This window comes from Eumetopias jubatus, unplaced genomic scaffold (assembly GCF_037043125.1).
Source record: "Eumetopias jubatus isolate StellerSeaLion01/CBP00866 unplaced genomic scaffold, mEumJub1_p1.0 scaffold_13, whole genome shotgun sequence".
Taxonomy (NCBI): Eukaryota; Metazoa; Chordata; class Mammalia; order Carnivora; family Otariidae; genus Eumetopias; species Eumetopias jubatus.
Window position 1 is genome coordinate 107,924,281 of NW_028274819.1, and position 21,165 is coordinate 107,945,445.

General features: G+C 42.1%; 1 protein-coding gene and 1 pseudogene across 4 annotated transcripts in view; one reads left to right on the forward strand and one right to left on the reverse strand.

Annotated features, from left to right (window-relative positions):
* Positions 1-17,600, forward strand: part of EXPH5 (exophilin 5) — a 68,210-nt gene extending 50,610 nt beyond the window's left edge. The window contains exons 4-7 of one of the 4 annotated variants that reach the window (XM_028105887.2): positions 2,417-2,465; positions 9,082-9,217; positions 12,223-14,161; positions 14,222-17,600. In XM_028105887.2, coding sequence (XP_027961688.2) covers positions 2,417-2,465; positions 9,082-9,217; positions 12,223-14,161; positions 14,222-17,600 — 5,503 coding nt within the window. Of the gene's footprint in view, positions 1-2,416; positions 2,466-9,081; positions 9,218-12,222 lie in introns of all 4 variants that reach the window. The other 3 variants (XM_088017396.1, XM_088017394.1, XM_088017395.1) reach the window with 3 other exon arrangements.
* Positions 1,084-1,338, reverse strand: LOC114211356 (NADH dehydrogenase [ubiquinone] 1 alpha subcomplex subunit 3 pseudogene; annotated as a pseudogene).
* Positions 17,601-21,165: the final 3,565 nt, after the last annotated feature.

Here is a 21,165-nt window from a genome sequence, read left to right on the forward strand (position 1 = left end):
CACTGGTCCAGAGGACTTCTACCACCGGAGCTCCCGTGACGCCACTGATGCTTTTATTCACTCTGCAAGCAAACGCCGTTCACATCAGAAACATAAATTCACTTCTAGGAGTGCCTGAGAGTGGGTGCAGAGACTCTGGGCCTCCAAGCCACCTGAGTCCTACACCTGGCCAGTAAATCCACAAGGGCACACTCAGCCTTGCACACCATCAGGGGACATGCACTGCCCCCCCCCTCCCCCGTGCACAGCACTCCCTTGCACTCTCTCATGCTTCTGCCATCCTCTAGGTCACATGCTCCACCCTCCTGCCACTCTCGGGAACTGAACCCTGCCCCAGCTGCCCACACTCCAGATCAGATTCGGGGCCTGGGGAGCTGCATGTGCTGCAGCCCCCGGGGCTGGAAAGAGTCTTCACAATCTGGCATGTTCTCTTGGCTCTGGCAAAATTGAATTACTTGCCAGTTCCCAAGCTCCCTGGCTCTTGCCCATCTCCAGGTTTTTGCTCATGCTGTTCCTCGCCTTCCATACCTGTTCCACCGACACCTTCCCCCGACTGCTTCCCTGATCACACCCCCACCCCCAAGTGCTCACCAGCACCTCTGCATGTTCAGGGCATTTAACTTAACATCTCCTTATTGTCTGCATCACCCCTTTGCTTGTATTTTGGCTCTTTATGTATCTAATTGTTCCTACTGCAAAAGCTCTCGGAGAACAGGGCCCCTATTTCAGTCTTATTTGTATCCTCCAAAGCGCTCAGAACACCGCCTGGCAGGAAGGCAGCCTGGCAGTTTCAATAAGGCTGTAGGGGGAAAGAAGAATAAAAGTAAAAGGAGTATTCAAGTTCAGGTAGTATTCATTTAGAGCTGGTGTTTCAGAGTAATGTGAAACACAGTCCGTGATATTAATTTCAATTTTTGTTTAAAATTTGAGCTAAACTGTCAACTATATCTGGATATCTTTAACATATAAAACTGTATGGCTTCCCAGATTTTGTTTGTTTGTTTGTTTGTTTGTTTTTTTGGGGGTCGCTTTTCGCATTTTATTGGCTCGGGGGAGGGGCCTCCTTCATGTCACCGGGGATGCTCACAAGTTCTTCAGCCACTCCAAGCTTGGGCCCTGGGGGTCCTGGGGGTGGCTGGGCACATCAGGCATGTTCCCATCATCTCGGAGGGGCACTGGACAGTCGTAGGGCATGGCCTGGTTGATCATGGTGGCATATTTGGTGAAGGGGCTGAGGGTGGGCAGAATTAGAGCGAGGCTGCCGGTCGTGAAGGACGCGACCAGCACCGGCTCCTTGGCCCAGGCATCCTTGAGGAAGGTGGCGAGTCTCCCGGCCATCCTGGTTGCAGCCGGCTTCCCAGGTTTTATGCCCGACTCTGGGAAACCGTGAAGCAGGCAGGAGTTCGAATAAAGGAAAACTGTATCTTGCCACTTTTGACTGATCTGCCTTAAAGTTGTAGTTTATTGGTTTAATGCTCGATTCCCTTTGCTGTTTTCTTAGGCAAGGAGAGGACCTCATTTTGTACAGAGCAGTGAGTCATTACCGCCTATTAAATCTTGAGCTATAATTCAGGCAGAGTGCCCCTTGGCATAGGATTATGGATCTAAAAGATCAAAATCTATCTCCATTTGGGACCCATGTCTTGTAAATTTTTCACCTTCTACAGAAACTGAGAGAAGCAACATAAACAGTAAAAGCATAATTATGCTCCAAGATGGTTTCATAGTGAATAAGTCATCTTTATAAAAATAAACATCCAGAAACCATCTTTGTAGGGTTTGCTTTTTGAAAATACCCTTGTAAATTGTTGAGTCTGGCCCTGACCTAATCTCTCTTGAAAATAAGAATGTATGAAAACAGGAAAATCTGTTTCCCACTTGCAAAAAGAGTCTGGACTGGTTAAGAAGGCGTGCTCTGGATTTCAGGAGGCTGTGGCCAGCTCTGAGCTCATCCACTAACTGTGCACCTGGGGCTGTGTCTTCTGACTTCTCTTTGCCCCCATTTTGGGGTCTGTAAAATGACAGCATTCATAGTATCCCCTTCTCAAGAGCGATGTCTTTAAATGAGATAACGTGCACATGGCACGAGAACACTGACACATAGTAAGACTGCAACACATTTTTACTGTTTTTGTTATTATGTCTTTATGCTGCATTCAAATCCAAATCCACCAGTGCGTGATTTCTTCTTGGCTACCTGAGGGATAAACATGTAAAACGTTGATCCTAAACAGTCATAGGAAAAGGTTTCTGAGATTTTTTTTCAACGCACTAACCAAGAAATGCCTTCCTGTAGGACGTTAGAAATACATCTAATATGTTCTCAAGTTATTATAACAGCAAATGTGCTGTTGATTTTCCTCCTGGTGAAAGTTAGGTACTTCTTCAAAGAAATGATTTCACATTCTTTCCACAGATATGACAGCCACTCAGGACCTCCTGTGTCTGTGAGGCGAACCATTACGGTGAGTAACTAGAAATGAGAGGTTATGCTAAGGAATTCAGAATTAGTGAAATCCCTGGTTGGCTGCCTAAGCAAAATAAGCTTCTCCTTGGCTCAGTTTTAAGTTTACCTTAGAAGCTTAGATTTGTCCTTGAGAGTTCAAAGTTTCCCAACTGTTGTAGGTCTACCAGTTGGCTCTGCCAGGAAGGAGCGAGGCCATCGTGTGTCCCCCCACACCACCCATGGCATCTCTGATATTCTACCATGGGTCACTTCCCATACAGCTGTAAAGCACTGGGCAGTGGAAGAGGCGAGAGGCACCCACTGGTACTCTTCCAAGCCAGTGTGGGTCTGGGCTCGACCTTTTCTCGACAAGCTCATCATTTGTGTTCAGAATGGAAGCCACTGATCCGTGGGATGCATCTGCCTGGTCATAGGGAGGGACTGACCCGAGTGCTCAGATTTAAATGTATCTGTGTTCACATGCTTACAAGATTGAGCAACTGGACGTTTTTCGTATCCTGCTTTTTCATGGTCTTAACTTTTGATCTTCACCTGCCTGTGTCTTACTGTGTGACTCATGTGTTTTGGAGATGAAAGAGAATGTTGGAAAGGACCTAAGAGTGCAGGGGGAGGGTCTTAGTACTAGAACCCCCCTCCCTTTGCAGAAAGCATAGAATTCTGGTGAGGAGTACATATAAACAGAAGTTATTTCAGAAACAAAAGAGAGCCCCCTTTCTTCTTCTTTCTGAATAACACTGAGCCCTATCTCCTTTATATGTGTGAGCCCTAGCCATGACACCGTAACCAACAACCCGCTATACTCTCTTGGAGAACCTGCTATCACCCGGCACTCGACAGAGATTATTCCATTTAATCCCTACGGGAAATCTATGAAGTATGCTAGTATTATCCCCATTTTAAAGATGAAGAAACTGAGGTTTAGAGAATCTGGAGGTCATATTCAAGGTTGCTGGTAAATGGTAGAGTCGAGATTAGAAAATCTGGGTTTCTGTAACTCCACAGCCAGAAGTCAGTAACGCCTTTAGCTCTGTCAGCCCCGAAGCCTTGTTTGCTTACAAGCCCCGCTGGCTTACTACGGGCAAGCTGTCCTTTCACCGAGCAGGGGACTGAAGAGTCGTGCATCCAGCCCTGCTCCAGGATGCTTCCCTACTCTTGCTTTTACTTGGAGAAGGACACAGAGCTCACCTGCCCCTACCCATAGAGAGCTATGGGGTCTGAAGCATATGAAGAATGTACAAAGAAATGCAAATGCCTAGAAGTTATAAAACAGTAGAGCTAATTTGGAATCCTCAAGATTTGAGAACCCAGTCTGAGGACTAATAGATACCTTTCCTTGGCACTCTTGTTTGCTGCTTGCATTTAACCCTTTCACTACTCAGAAGCGCGTCCCTCTGCAAGGTGAGAGCTGGGAAAATAAATGAAATTCAAGACAGTGATTGTTGACTCCAGTTAGAAACTTTTAAAAAATTTGGAGAGAAACTGCCGAAAACACAGGTTTTGTATGACATGTAGATTTCCATTACTCATTCATGGAAATCTTATCCCCTTAACCTGCAAACAGATGGAAGCTGGCCATTGATGCTGAGGGGTTCTTGCCAAGATCTGAGGTAATAAACTTCTCATCACTTGGTTAGCAGCCTGGCAGGAAGGTGACAAAGGGGATTCGGGTATTTTATAGGAGATTGTGCTACATTATTAGATGACCTTCCACTCAAAAAGACAGCTGCCATGTAAACATTTTCATCAGCTTCAAAGAAGCATAGGGTTTTCAAAAAACAGGATTTTTGGAGCTAGAGAGAAGGTTAGAGATTTGTAGCTCAGCATTTCTCCCAACCTCAGCACTACTGACATCTTGGGCTGGGTGATTCCCTGCTGCGGGGGCTGCCCTGTGTATCACGGGATGTTCGGCAGCATCCCTGGCCTCGACCTCCGAGATGCCAGTAGCTCTCCTCCACTCGACTGTGACAATCAGAAATATCTCCAGAAATTGCCAGTGTTCCTTGAGGTGCACATTGCCCCCAGTGAGTACTTCCTCCTCCTTACAAGTGAGGAAGTCGAGGTCAAAGTAGTCACCATTTCTGAGAATAAGACATATAGCCTTGACCACTTGATCTCTCCACGTCTCTGAACAGATTTTGGCTGGGCCTAATGTGAGGTGACATATGAGCTCTGTACTCCCAGAAACACATCTCCAGTGCACCTACCACAATAGGCCAGTGTGAGCTCCCTGAGGCGGGGACGGTGTCTGCTCACCTGCCTCTCCCCACTGCTTGGAACCACCTGAACACTCAGAAATTGAAGGAAGGAATGAATGAGTGCTTTCAAGCTACAGGTGTACTGGTGGACTTGACCTTTGCAGGAAAGCAGACACAGAACAAATTCAGCAACACCTTGAAAAATTAATGTGTTGACTTTGCCAAGGTGTGTGATAACATCGGTGAGCTCAGGCTTCAACTCCGACAGCTGCCCTACAGGTCTGGCCGCCCTGGGAAGCTCTCAAATGGTCTAAGGTTACTCTGTGACAGAAGGTTTGTTTGTCTCGTCAGAATTGTAGACGAGAGCAGTGGAGTGAGCTGGACTGAGTAAAAGGCCTCATTTTGCTCAGCCTATTTTATGTACCATGTTTGAAAATAGAACTGAGATCTTAAGAGCCAGCATTTTGAGGCTCTGGCTTCTAATTCTTTTCCAGTTCATTCAGTGGTAAGCCTCAGGATGAGTCCTCCAGGAAATCCTCTGTGACCGTGGAAGAATAGGAATGGCTAACAAGCGGACTCACCAAGTGCTAGACACCGTGCTAAAGTGTTTCACGGCAATGAAGTCATTTAATCCTCACAGTGACCCTGTGGGGCCAGAGGAGGGCTTGTTGCTGCTCTCTTCAATACTATTACGTCTTCATTTTACCAAGAAAGAAATGAAGGTACAGAAAGGTCGCCTTGTCCAAAGTTACACCACTAGTAAGGGGCAGAACTAGGATTTGGATCGGTGTAGAACTCGTGTGTTTGACCATTATGCTTTCTTGCCTCAGACATGCTTTTCCAAGTCCTAATACTGTAAATACTTGCGTGTCTCAATTTTTGGAAGGAGCTTTACTAAAATTCTCATATATGTAATTTTCTACCTTGGTATATATATAGCATCAGTCAGTCGATAGCTGCGCGGGCGTGGAAGGCCTGGAATGCTTAAAGTAAGGTTTTTGTCCACAGAGTTTGCCATCTAATTGAAAATCATGTCCATGAGTAGAATACCAGTAAAGAGCAACGTAATGGAAAGAACAGGGTTTAGGGGTCAGATCATACGAGTGTGAGCAGCCAGGGCTACCATTTATTATTCCTATGATCTGAGTAAGACACTTACCCAGACTCCGTCCGTTTTCCATCAGCAGAATGGGAATGATAATCCCTACTTAATTTGCAAACTTGTGTTTTAATAATCCAGTGAGAGAGGATATTTTGAAAGTATATTGAAAATGGAATACATGAGTGATTTCGTTCAAAGATAAGCTGGTTGGTGTCAAGGGACTGGACAAAAATGTGGTGGAGAAGTTCAGCGGTGGACAAAGGGATGGTGGTGGCAAGATGGTGTTGGAATTCAGCTCAGTAAATCTTAGTGAGTCTCTTACCAGCTGACGCCACGCTGGGTGCTCAGGAGACAGAGGTGAAGACTAGGCTTTCTTAGTTATTTTAGAAGTGGGTCCGCTTCCAGGGTCCTGATCCGTTTGTTTTCAAACCCCTGGTTTCCTAGCTCAGGGTGGGGACTGGAATGTGTGGTAGGCAGGAAGGGGAGAGGTCTGGTGGTAAAGTGAAAGTGGAAAGAATGTCAACAACTTCAGCAGGACATCACAGGTATAATAATAAGCACCATAACAGGTATAAGAACACTATGGAAACCAATTCTCTCCGGGGAGAAGGGCTCACAGTGATGGTGATCCATGAGCTGGACTCTGAGGGATGTGTTGCTATTTTCCGGGGCAAGAAGAAAGAGCAAAGACCAGGAGCAGAGGCGTGGAGGTCTAGAAGAAAGGCAGGGCATTCTAGAGAACTGGGTGTGGTGAGCTTGGAGCACAGGGCCCTGGAAGAGAGTTGGGGAGGAATGGCTGAAATTAAAGGTTGGAAGAGCATTGCAACATGAGTTTGCTGCATGGGGGCGTTTGAACCTCATCCTTGAGGCCAGGAATGGGAACTAGGCTTCGTCTTTTATGGCAACTTTATGGCATGGAACACTGTTTTGTGGAGGATTCTGAGTCCAAGACAGAGCCCCGACTGAGGATTGGTGTGTGCTCTGGGCCCTGGAGAGATTTACCTCCATTCTAGGTACCAGGAAACTTCCTCCCAGCAGCTCTCAGACCTGCGTTTGGCCTCAAAAGATGCTTCCAGCTAGGACGTAGTGTACTGATAAACTAATAAACTAATAAAACAGTGAAGAGAGGTGATTTCAGCCTGGGCTTTGGAATCTCAGAGATTGGGAAGGAATCCTTCCCTCCACCAGTGTGACCTGAAGCAAATGACCTGACCTCTTGAAACTTCATTTTTTTCCCAAGTGAGGTTTTTCTCAAAGTGGGAATAATCATAGTACCAACCTCATAGTGTGGTTAAAATAATGAAATAAGGTAACCTGTATAAAACCCTAAGACGCCTAGAATATTCAATGTGCCGTTACCACTGCTAATAATAATAATTAATAATAATAGTAACTACTCACATATAGCTCAAATAAAAGGGATCTATAGAGCAGTGATTGTATGCCTGGTACCTACCAGCAGTTACTTCTTTAACCATTTCATCACTGAACAAAATATCCTTGCAGAGTTAAAGTTGGGTGTAAATAAACTCTCCATATTTTCTCTTCGTCACATAATGTGTACCTGTGTGTATGAGAAGCATCCTTAATATGTTGGACAAGTAGCATTGGTCTTGGAGCAGAAGCTCCAGGCAGACATATAACCAAAGAGGGTGGTATTCAGGGTCTCTAGGGGGTAATAATCCTTCCCAGCTCCGAGAGGTTCATCTCTTCACCTGAGCCCTCAGTCTAAGTATTTTCCGTTTAAGTATAAATTCCCATTATAAAAGCATATGATCCAGGAGGCCAAAAGGGATGTGCTCTGGTCTATATAGAGGAGAGCTGAAGTTCGTTTGGGTGTTAAAATGGTTGAGAGACAATGCTATTCTCTTAATCAGATGCATCTAGTCTACATGAATGATTAGTTTCCAGTTTTATTACAATTGATTTTATCCATTTGGTATCTCACTGTAGTTATGTTTTGCCTCTATATTTGTTTACTTCTGAGTCTTACATTAGTGTGTTTAATTATATCCAATGACCTACAAAAGTTATCACAGGATTGTTTCTTTCTTATTCATAAATCTCTGCGTGTCTTCCATTCCATTCCTTGCCCATAGAACTGAAAACCATGAGTCCGTGAAATGTGGGCAGGGCTCCTACAAGAAATAAGTGACCTAGATCTTGAGAATGAAAACAGGCAGGAGTGAAAATCCTAGATTGAGAAGAATATAGAAATCAGGAGAACCTGGGGTTTGGAATTGGACAGACCTGGGGTGGAGAAGTAAAAAACGTTGGAGCTTTGGAAACATTAGAGATTTTGTCTTAGGCGTTCAAGGGGAGGTGAAATGTAATGGCAAACATCAAAGGGAAAGAGAAAACTTGGAGGGGACGTGGGATGCAAGCAGCAAGCGCTGGGTAGCAGAGTGAGCTGACGGCAAAGACCGAACGGGAAGTGGCTGCTAGCATTTTTCATGAACAGGTGCAGAGCGAGTTAGAGCGGATCACGAGTGACAGAGCCAGTGTGACAGAGGAAATGCAAATGGAGTTTCTGCAAAAGAAAGTGAAGGTGTGGGAGTAGACAATCCCCCGAGGTCATGGAGACAAATTAAAGCTTGAAAGTAGGGCAGTGATGGATTTGGAGAAATCAAGATAAAGAGTTGCTGTACAGACAGGAAAACAACATTAGCTCTATCTCATTCTCCTAAACCCTGTAAAACTAGCAATGGTATTTCAAAACAGCAACAACAACAACAAACATTTTTAAGGTCATACTTTTTAGCACCTTTGATTCAGAACTGTATCAGCTGCTTATGTTTGGGAGGTTCTACCATTCTGCATGAACTCTATGGCTAGAAATACTTTTTGTTTTCCTCCAAATGCACCAAGTTCACAAATCTTAAGGTCCACTACAATCTTCAGCTAGCCAGCTCTTGATAGAGCAGGGACACTGTTAAGAAATCTAAAATTCCAGCCATTGGGGCCATGGAGACAACTCTCCTAATTCAAGAGAGGTCGATTTCTTTCCTGTATTCCAGGAAACTCCCTAAGACTTGTGTAGTGCTGTGTAAGTTTGTAGGAGTATTTGGTAGAAAGAAACTCGATATATTGCTTGAAGACTCATACTAAAAACAATTAGTGTAGGTATAGAGTAGTTTGTGATCACTTGCAAATGACAGAAATAATGAAACATTGTAAGTTGAGAGGTAAGTGTTAGAAAAATTGATTTGCCGTCCTTAGACTAAGAATTTTAGGTTGGGACATTTTTGTGGGGACACGTGAGTATACTGGCTAGAGAAGGTCCAGAAATAATACTGCATTTTCTGTTTCAAAATTAGCAGGCAAAAATACACAGCTCACCTCTGGAAAATCCACCAGTTGAGAGTGCATTTGTCCCCAGGCCAACAGGCATGAGGGAGGGAAGTGGCATGCCCCAGTGGGATGCCTCACTGCTGGAAAATGAGTTTTTCCAAGGTAAGTCTATGCATGAAACTGCCTTTGGGACCCCCTGCACTAAAGCAAATAATGATTACTGTGTGAATTAAAATGCTCAAAACATAGCAAACCCTGTACTTTATTTTTGAAATCCTTTTGTTTCCCTTATCTGAAGAGGAGGCTGTTACATGCTATTAACACAAAAATATTCAAGAATCTTATATTTAAATATAATCTAAGCAAATATGCTCAGACCAAGGCTGATAAATCTGTGGAATGATAATAATGTTTAATATTTAACCTCAGGTTAAAGGCAATGCATTTCTAAGAAATATGTCTGTAAAGTTTACTATTCTTAATAGACTCGTATTGTTCCCAGTCAGTACCTATCTGCACTGTGATGAAACCTAATTGTTGTTAAACAATCAACCTTGTACAACAGACAACAATAAAAACAGAAACATTCCAAAAGTAACCGCATGCACATGGATCTTATTCTTACAGAAGCATAGCTCACCTTTACTTAGGTTATTCTGTATCAAAATAAACCTGGCCATTGAAACAGTGAACTCTGAAGTCATTCACCAGCTTCACCCTGAGGAACTAAATTCCCTTTGCAAAGGCAATGACCTCCCCAGGGCGCTGTGTTGGGAGAGCTGGGGTGGTCAGTGAAAGAGGTCCAGCTGGGGGGTGGGGGGTGGTCAACCTTTCAGTTCTGTGGTTCCTGGCAGAGAACTTGCTTCAGAGAAAAGTAGCCCAGAGGAAAATCTCTGTTACAAAACAAAGGTTTTGCTAATCCAGGAGAGCTACTGTTTATGACATGAAAAAAAGTGATTTGGCTTTTCTGAAAATAAAGAGGAAACGCAGAACAGATTTTTTTTTTTTACCTCAAGAGTAAAAATAAAACAGCATTTTTGAATAATTTAAAATCTTCCTATGGGGATGTTAAGAGTGGTTACATTTGGGGAGGAATCCAGGTGATTTTACCTTTCTGTTATGCTTTCCTGTATTTTCCCTTATAACCGTATGTTGCTTTCATAGGCAGCAAAAGACTTTATTTAAGGGAAAAAAAAAACTACAACTAGCTTGAAAGGAAGAACAGGAATCAAAGAGGTTTTATTATAATTTGTTTTAAAGATAGATTTTTTACTCATTACATAATTTTGACATAATTTTATTTTCTTTTTACCTCACCTTACAGTTTGGCATTGTTTGATTTTTGTGTGCGTGGATATGTGGAATTATTTCAGAGATGGGAGATAAATAATTTTAACACTTCAGGATGAATCCCTGAAGAATTCCTTAGTTATAGACTTTCAATGCTCAAGATTCCTTCCTCTGGTGGCTGTGCAAACTTAAATAGCACCAGCTTACAAATACAATAGGGTTGGGAAAATCCAGAACAGACATCAAAAATCTCTTCAGCACCTGCCCCAACATAGCTGACATAGCCATAAATACATCCCACCCACATTCACAAATACTGATATGCCTCTCTTTCCCTGTCATTGAAGTGTTAAGATCAAATATTTTAACGACAAATAATTTAAAAGAACCAAGGAGAGAGTGCACCATTTTATGTAACTCAGAAGGAAAGGTGTGGCTTTTCAGCAATTTAAATAATCCCATAACTTATTTCTCATACCAGATTTGATTGTCATGAGCGAACATTACATTTCTTCAATAAATATATAATCTACTTGTTTTGATTTATTGTAACATGAATATGGTAAAATACATTCATGACAGGATGGGCCTTTGGGAATCTTAAAACCTTAAAAGATTATGGTTCTATTTAAATTCTGACAGGTTTTTCTTGAGGAAAAGAGGTCAAATAGGAGTAAGGAAACACAATACCAACCAACTGAAAATATCCTGTAACTTGTCTGAGGTCGCAAAGGCTGGGGTCCTAGTAAGCTTGATCTCTGGGTTTTGGGGCTGCCCCAGGTCCTCCGTGTTATAAGAAGGTCACTGAGCTCTGACTTGGACACCACCCTCCAACCTGGCCACTGAGAGAAAAGTGAACGTTGCTTAACAACAGCAAGTCCAAATCCTTGTAACGTCATGACTTACAGTGAAATCATCTTTATAGTTCATGAAAAGAATGAAATGTGAGCTTTTATACCACAGGCCATTGCATTATGTGGACTCAGGAGACAGACGGCCTGTCACCTTGACAACCCAATCTGTTCATGCCTAGTGTCTTCATTTATAAAACAAGAACAGTAATAGTACCAGTCTTACAAAGTTCTGTGAGGATTTAATGAGTTAATAAATTGTTTAGAACCGGGCCTGACACATAGAAAGTGTGATATTATAGGGGTGATAATGGGTCTTCATTTTTCCAGGAAAAACAATCTAGCATTAGCATATCATTTAACAATATTGTATAGAACTTTAAAGTTTCTGTATTGCTCAGATCCATCCAAATAAATGTTTATAAATTACATGCTTACGCTTTTGGTGGTAATGCTGTATTTTTAACAGTACACCTGAGAAATCACATGTTATTTACAGACTCTCATTTTTATTGCAATCCTCTGAAGTAAACATGGTGGGTAATATTTTAGCTACCTGGTGACACAAAAGATAAACTAAAAAAAAAGCCAAACACACAATTAAAATTTTGTTGTTAGAAAAAAAAAATGTAGCTTTAGGTCCTTAAGGTATTATCGAAGGTTAATTTTGAAAAAGCATGAAAAAGAAACTTCCCCCACAACCTTGTAAAATTCAGAATATCTTAAAAACATAATCAAAATTAATGTCATCACATTTATATAAAAATAAAACTATAGGGGCACCTGGGTGGCTCAGTTGGTTAGGCATCTAACTCTTGCTATTGGCTCAGGTATTGATCTCAGGGTCATGGGTTCAAGCCCCACAATGGGCTCCACACTGGTCATGAAGCCTACTTAAAAAATAAATAAATAAATAAAAATAAAATTTTAAACGATTTTATTTCTTGAAGAGGGACCTCAACAACTCAAATTATTATTAGACTATAAAATGTTATACAAAAAAGCTGACTCATATTCTCCTTTCAGTTTTAGATGATTTGGATAACAAACTGGCTCAGGAACAGTGTCCAAGCTCAGTGAATACCACAACACCTCTCAACTATGGATCGAGAACACAGTTCAGTCATTTCTACTCTAGGGGAAACACACATGGTAATATCACAGGACGGCACAAAAACCACTATAATGAAACTTCTAATATGTCTATCTATGACATCCTGAGGCCAGGAGCCCCTAGGGAAGGTTTTAAAACCTTTTCTCCTAGAACAAAAACAATTTATGATATGTACAGGACAAGGGAGCCCAGACTCTTAAAAGAAGATTATGTGCAAAAGAATACTCTTGGTAGTACTTCTCTGTGTTTCGACAGCAGGCAACGATTGGCTTCACCAGCTACAAGATATTTCACAGCAAGAAGCTTACATTTTCCAACCATCACTCAGAACAAGAGTGGGTTTATACCACCAAGACACCAGCAGAGCCCAAAGAGAACTCCTTTATCATCCATCATATGGAATAGATCAGATTCTTCTGGAGATAGGCAGAGCCAGGAAGAGTTCCTGAGGGCCCCGTCACCCATGGAGATTGATACCGCCGACCAGTATACGTATCCCAGGTGTTTTCAGGAGAACAGGAGATACGGATTTTACCGTTCACAGAGTGTTTACCAAGGTGTTCATTTTAATGCCCCCATGGATAATGCAATGAGTCCTGACCCGTTTGAGAACTCAGAGAATGTGCCATTCTACCCTCAAGAAAACCCATTTGCTAGATCTGTCTCTAGCAACACCTTTGGACGAAACAGGGAACAGAGATTTAGGCAAAGTCCTTTTTGGGACCAACAGGAAGAACATTCTTCCTGGTCTGACTTCCATCAAAGCAGGCATCCATTCCCTTCTTCTGACAGAGACTTTGAAATGATTTCCACGGAAGCAAATAGTGCATTAGCTGCACATGGCCATGGTGTTCTTTCTCAACGCTGGGGATCATTTTCTTCTAGTTACAGAACAAATATGTTCAGAGATCAAGAAGAGCCACACCCCTGGCAGTTTGATTCTCAGACATCCATGCTGGAGAGCATGGAGGTGTCACAAGGTAATGGGAGCCAGTCAGCTCATTTCGACATGCCCAGTGTTTGCCCTGTGACTGGTCCAAGCTATCACATCACGTCTGGTAGGTCAGTATGTCAAGAGGGCATTCCTCCTACAGAAGTCCACATCAACAAAGAACCTTACTCATTTGGCATTGCTCAGACTCTAGTATCCTCGTTTAAAACTTCCTTCCCCCAGATTCCTGATGACACAGGGAATCCTCAGAGTCCCATCTTTCAGAATCCCACAGTCACTGTGCAGAAAATTAAGCCTGCCTCTCTTCCAATAAAAACCTATACACAAGTCACTGTGACCAAGAGGAATTCAGTTGATTCTCCACCTCTTATTGAAAGCCCGCCCGATATCTCGGCCATAGATGTGAGTCATGAGAAAGACTTGAATGAATCTGTTTTGGAAGAAGATAAACAACTAAACAAGATGGACCAGACAAACATGACAAGTGAAGTACCCCAACCTGATTCACAGACTGTAATCTCTAACCCTTCCCCCGATTTTCGAAATCCCCTGTCCCAGGACTCAGCTAAGAGCAAAGGATTTGCTTTGAATGCATCTACCACAGTAAGTTCAAAAAGGTCACCCGGAGTCATTGCCAGGAAAGATATATCCAAAATTCATCTATCACACGGAGATAAATCCAATGAACTAAAAAAAGATACGAATTTTACTGGGAATAGAAAAGTTGGCTCAGCAACTGCCCTTCCTTTCATTCAGGAAAGCAGAACAAAGTCTTTACCCAGCCCAAATCCAGGTGGTCATCAGGAAGCAAGAGTAAGCCATGAAGATAGTTCAGGCATTATTAGAAATCACCACTGGAGCTCTGTACCTGATAATCAAAATGCACAGTCTCCAGAAAAGCCTGCTATTTTAGATGCCGAGGAAGAACAACATAGCACAACTCATTCTACGAACTGTAGCAGATCAGCTGCTGGTCACAAGATCCCAGGGGACTCTTTAGATCTGTCATCAGGTATACCACCTGATAACTCACCATCGAATAATTCTTCCCTTGAGGCTCTGGCGATTCCTTCTACAACAGCGTTCTCCAGGAAAGGTCCTTCAGGCAAAGATCCATCTTTGGGAGAAGCGGAGCAAAAAGACAATGATAGCAAACACCAAAATGATCAGTTTGCCCTAAGCTCCTCAGAAAACCCAAAGAGTCATGATAATTGTGTGCTTGTACATAATGAGGTGGTTGATGCTGTCATATGCCACTCCCGCCCTCCTTTCAAGGACGGAAAAGGAAAAGGAAAAATAAGACGATGCATTTCCTGTTTTGAAAAGTTAAGCAAAACGGAAAGCAGATCGGCACCTACAAGTGATAACAGTAACCTCAGGGAGATGAATCGAAGCAATTCCAAGCGTCCTGAGGTTCAAACTACTTATTGTATCTCACCAAGAAAATCAGCCAGTTTTCTCATCAATAACAGGAAGTCAGAAAGTAAGATAATGCCTTCTTCATTTAGGAATGAACCACTTCCATTCCAAATCAAAAATAAGGTGGAAGACCCAGGAGGGAAGTACGCGTCAAACAAATTCAGTTCCAGTTCTTCGGAGTCAGAAAGCAGATGTTCCAAAGCAGTTTCAGTAGCACCTGAAGCCACAAAGAGGATGACAAATATGAAAAACATTGGATCTGCTTCTGTTAGAAAAGGACCACCTCCGTTCCTCACCAAGAGGGCTGTGTCATGTCCTTCAGGGGCACCAGATGCCTCAAATGGGAGAGATGAAAGAGAAGAATGCTTGGTCTCAAACACAGATGCTTCTGCTCTAACACTAAGACCTTGGGAGACAATCATTAGCCCTCCGGAAAATAACTCACCTGTTAGCAATTGTTCTTTATCCAAAGGACACCCCCAAAGGGAAGACTTTCGAGAACACACTGAAAAGGATTGTAAAGTTGCTGCCTCCAGGACAGGTCTGTTCTCAAATGAACACCCTTTACCTTTTTCCTCAGACATGTCAAGAAAAGAAAGTGGGAAAACATTACATAAATTTAAGACTACTAGTATGTTTTCGGTTTCTGGTGATGAAGATAATGTGAAATGTCTTGAGGTGGTTTCAATATATTACACTCTGCCGAGGAAATACAGCAAAAAATTCTGTAACATTCTTGAAAAGTATACACAGCAAATCGATTCACTTACAGAGTCAACTAAAGTGGAGACCGGAGCATTTCCTAATGCTTTTGAAAAGAACAAACTAAATTATTCTATGCAGGAGCAGTCAGGAACACCTCCCTCTGAAGGTCAAAAGATGCTGGTCAGCTCTGCTCAGGAGAAGAGCTATTGTGTTTCTCACACCACTGAAGATACGACTGCTTCACCAGACCGGAGACCCTCAGAGCCCACATTACAGGAAATGGCTTCTACTGCAGCAGATGTTTCTCTTCATAAAGGAGAATTGAAAACTGGAGCGATTTCCCCAGATAACTTCGCTAAAACACCTCTAGGCAATGCACAGAGCAGAAAGGAGAGAGGGAAAAAATGGCAGAATGAAACCCTGCATGTTTTATCAATGCTTCAGGGAAAAAAAGTTACAGAAGAGAAATCAGAAAACTGTCAGCAGCCCGTTAAATTGGGTAATGGTGGTCCTTCTAATCTTCCAGCCCGTTCAGAAGAGAATGTTGGAAATTCCCAAACCGTAAGAAGTTCTGAGGAGTGTGCAGGTAACACTGTGGTCATTACAGCTCCTGGAACTGCAGAATGCCTTCAGAAAGATATCACAGGCAAAGCTGTGGTTGGTAGCTCCAATGGATTGCAGCCGTGGCAGGTCAGAGGGGAAATTGGAACAGATTTCCAAAAAGAGACTGTTAAAGCACTTTCTGACTCGGAAAGCCAGGTCTTTGCTCTTCCTCCAGCTTTGCATGATCTACACCTTGACGAAGGGACTTGTTCAGGAGAGCCAGATTTAGACAGTTTGCAGTCTGAACCCAGAGAACTACCGCAAAGGAGTCAGGAGGTAAGTATGACAGAGAACAGTAAAGCTGAAGACGAAATGCAAAAGTTGGCATGGGATCAACCTTCACTTCCTGAAGGAAGCAATAAAAATAAAACCAGCGTGGATGACCCAGAAAAAGGAAAAAACAGATCTTTAGTTAAACACAGATTGGCAGCCATGTCCAAAGCCAGCAGAAAATTCTCAGCTAAAGATTTAAGCCCCAGAAGACATGTAGCTACTATCTTCCCCCAAAGTGGGAACAGCTGTGGCTTTGGCAGCCTATCTCTTGGCACACCAGAGCGCGACCCTCTGTCCCCTGAGCCTACTCCAAAGTCCAGAGAATCCAGAAATGAACGCAGGTTGAGTAGCGATGTCATGGAGGCGGAGAAATCCGAGAACTCTTTCCAGGTTCCTGTAAGATCCAACAGAGAAGCTTCTACACAGTTAAGCAATCAGAAGTCTAACGGCATTTCACAACTACGTCAGAGTGAGTCTAAAAATATCTCAGCATCATCACCAAAGTATGAGAAGTCTAAAGATGTAGCAGCAGCTCAGACCTTGGAAAGAGAGTCAGGAGCCTTGGCCCAACCCACATTCGCCAGCCGCGGGGAAGCGGACTTCTCTGACCATCAGAGAAGACTGAACCCTCCTTTTCCACTGGAGCCTGCAGAGAAATCCAGAGGAAGCATCCCGTTGGCCACTTACCGGCAGCAACGAAGTGCTTCCTCTCTGGAGTGGGAACCTGAACCACATCCCTATCGTTCAAACAGTTTAAAAAGCATCAGTGTGCACAGTGATCTAGTACGCAAAAGTCATCCTCCAAAAGTCAGGGAGCGCCATTTTTCTGAGAACACGTCTGTTGTCAATGCCCTGAGTCAGCTGACCCTAGGGAATGAATTCCCTAGCGACAGCAGGTACAGTCGAAGATTCAGATCCTTTTCTGAGCTTTCCTCCTGTAATGCAAATGATAATCGGGCTTTGTGTAGTGGCAGGACAAAAATGGGCCCCAGGTCGGCAACATCTATATCCAGACCCATTGACTATGGAATTTTTGGGAAAGAACAACAGTTGGCTTTCTTGGAGAATGTAAAGAGGTCACTCACGCAAGGAAGATTATGGAAGCCAAGTTTTCTCAAGAACCCTGGTTTCCTGAAAGATGATGTAATTAATGCTCCTAATCCAACAGAGCTATCCAGCTCAAATTCTCCTTGCAGCCAGATGCCAGAAGATGCCTTATCTCCAAGCGCACCACTTAATATCTATGAAGAGAATCCAGTGGACTCAGACTGTGACACAGACACAACCACGGATGATGAATACTATCTAGATGAAAATGACAAAGAGTCAGAACTGTGAGCCTTCCTCAATAAAATGCATAACCTTTTCCACCAAAAGCTTGTACTGGAAATGAAGTGTAAATATGTATGCCCTTGAGAAGGACAGTATAAAACAGATCTGATCTGAGCAGCACCTACTCTGAAACAACCCAAATTCTCTTCCCTCCCTTCCCTACAATGTATATATATATATACTTCGTAAATTCTAGAGCAAATTATTTTTTATTTGGGGGGATTCTCTGCTGTCTTCTCTCTCTGCATGTATTCTTGGCCTTTCTCCCCTCCTGTGCCCTCACGGTCCAACTTTGGCTTTCTGCTTTACTTTACTTTCTCCTTAACTTTTTTTACACCTTTCATTATGATTCACAACCCTAATACCCCAGGCACATAAGAAGTAATAACTTCAATAAGTTAGTTAGAAAATTCTGTACTGCCCCTTTCAATCCACACCTTATATTCATGACATTAAATAAAGCGTAGGGATGATGACAATGGAGTAACTGTTACCATCCTGTTTGACCTAGCATTTAGGAGGTTTAGGGTTGTTTTTTGTTTTTTTTTTTCCTTTCAAACAAAGATAAGGGAATTTTCATAAAGGCATCCTATTAGATGGAAGCAGATGTTTGATGTATTTATTGAGGTTAGAGATGAGGAGCTGAATCCCTATTAAGCCAAAAATATTAGTACTTCTAAGACTACATTTGAAGACATTTGTAGGGACTGGCTGACTTGTTAAGGGCTGAATTTTAATCAAGTCAAGGACTCAGGCCAGGCAGCATGATGGTACAGAAGGTGGGCTGGCCACAGAATGGGCCTGCTTGGGAAGGGAGCATGACTGGGGATGCAGGTAAGCGGACATCCTTCGTGGGATGGACATCCTCACTGCAGCTCTCTCCCCAACTGGTTTTCCCATTTCTGCAGGACTACCCATTTCTGGATTTTCTTATTTGCAGGATAGAATGCTTTATTTCATGTGCATGTTTTAGTCACGAATATCAAGCTATGATAGCCTTGGCAACGCCCCCTAAAATGCTGCTGAGTCAGATCAGACACACCGGGTTTCACTGGCTTCTTTGCGGGATCATTTACCAAACCCACGGGAAATTATAAGGCAGAACATCTAAGGGCTTGTCACTGTGATTTCTTCAATAATGTATCTAGACTAAATACTCTTCATATCCACTGATAACTTGGTTTTCTAAGTCTTTGGTTGCCAAGCCAACCTTCTGGAACTTTCCCTCCAACACCAATAGATGGCAGTAAAGATAATTCACTAGAACTACAGAAAGCCTGCCATCTAGGACCTTAGTGCTGTGAGGGTCCACATGAGTGGATTTCATTCCGTTGCTTCGTATTTGCTTCCTGACCCAATTCTCTTTTCCATCTTTCTCACCTAGTCTGTTTCATCCATATAAATTAAGGATAATGATAGTGTTGGTGAAGCATACAGAGATCTGGAACTGATAGAAATGCAAGAAAGAACTATATTATTGTTATCATCCTCCTAACCATTGCTTTGCCTGGAAGCAAAATACCAGGGCATCTTCACATCATTCCCATGAAACTCAAAACTAATAAACATGTGGTAACTAACATGAAAGTTATTCCTTAAATCTGTAAATTGTTTTTAAGTCCAGGCTCTGACCAATATCAAGCCCAAAGAGACTGATAATAGAATTCTAAATCAACTGTTCTGGATATTTCAATTTAAATGGTAAAGAATAGATAACATTTTATTCTTTTTTTATTTCTGTTTGTAAATTCTACCTTTCCCCTTCCCCTTCTATTTATCTGATTATTTAAGTACAAGTTTCATAAACCATGACTTATGTTTTCCATCTAATTTTAAGATATTCAGAGTTCATATTTTAATGTTAAGCTTCTCAATTTTTGAAAAATGGTCAACTTGCAAGTTCTATTTCAGTAAATACTCTGAGTTTACATGTATGTTAGAAAAGGTGAAATGAAGTTAGCTTATTTTTCACTGAGTTTAGGCTATATCAACAGTTAGTTAAATTAAGGTGAGGATAAACAATTACTCTGAGGCCCTCCTTCTCTGCACTGGAAGCTCCTATTTGAATTCAAAGGTAATTGATGGCTGATTCTCACCTGCACTGTTTGTAATGTTTGCTTGTTGGTCTGGCTCAAGAATCAAAGAAACAGAAAATTCATAAAAATAGCACCTTCTGGGGGTACCCGGGTGGCTCAATCAGTTGAGCGTCTGACTCTCAATTTCAACTCAGGTCATGATTTCAGGGTCATGAGATCGAGCCCCGAGTCAGGCTCTGCACTTAGAGGAGGGTCTGCTTGAGGATTCTCTCTCTCCCTCAGCCCCTCCCCTTGCTCTCTCTCTCTCTCTCTCTCAAATGAATAAGTAAATCTTAAAAAAAAAAAAACCATCACCTTCTATAGTTTTATACTTTTATAAAATACTTCGTTAAAGAAGTACAGCAAATTTCTACGTATTTTAACATACAAACTGCTGCTTTTTAAGACTCATTTTTGGTACAGCTATACTAACTTATAATAGTCATTTTTATACCCCTCACTTGTGTTCTAAAGGATATAATCATTATTAAAATAAATAGTCACATAAATGGAGTAAATCATGACGGAATCCATTCTAATAAGTACGTTTAAGTTATTAACTTGTTTAGATAATAGACTTCAGTATCGCACTGTACAGTTTATTTAAAATAGAGCTTGGGCGCCTTGGTGGCTCAGTCGGGTAGGCGACCGACTTTTGATCTCAGCTCAGGTCATGATCTCAGGGTAGAGAGTCCTAAGCCCCACGTTGGGCTCCACACTTTTTTAAAGTGGAGTCTACTTTAAAAAGGAGGAGGTGCTTAATGAGATTATTTTCATTTTTAGAGACCTCCTTCTAAATAATTTACCCCCTTACATTTGTAAATATATGGATGTTAATAAAACTTCCAACTGCTACTAACAAGGTTTTGACTGATGAAAAGTGAATAAAAACAATTTTGTGTAGAAGGTAAATGTATGTCTGTACTAGAAATAATGAAAGAAAGTCCACTTAGGTTATGGTGAAGACGGGAATAAAATTGAAAAACTCCCACCTCCATAAAAGCACTATACTCTGTGGAATGCCAGAAGGTTAAAGAGGCCTTATCGGTAAGAATTTATTGTTAACAGTGGTGATAACACTTTAGAATATCCTATTTAAATGTACAGCATAAATATGTAAATATCTCACGTTCCCAGCAAGTTTGTGAATGTATTACTACTTAGGGGCTCTTTGTGACTGGCACACCTGTGTTCTGGAACAAGTAAGCCTAAAGCACTTTTGTTAAAATATTGTCAAATAATCCTTTTATGAACTTGTTCTCAATCCTGTCCTCTAGATATGAAAAGTGTTATAAGACAAGGTGCAAATTTAAAACAATGCCTGTGTTGAAATAAATGATTTAAATAGATGCCCCGTTTGACCTGGTTTTTATTCCCATCCTCAAATGATTATTTTTAAGGGGAAAAGTTTCAGGAAAAATTCTAAAAAGGTGGTGGGGGAAAGGGGGGCCAAAAGCATTCCTACAAATTTCTCTGGTTGTTATTGAATGAGCTCA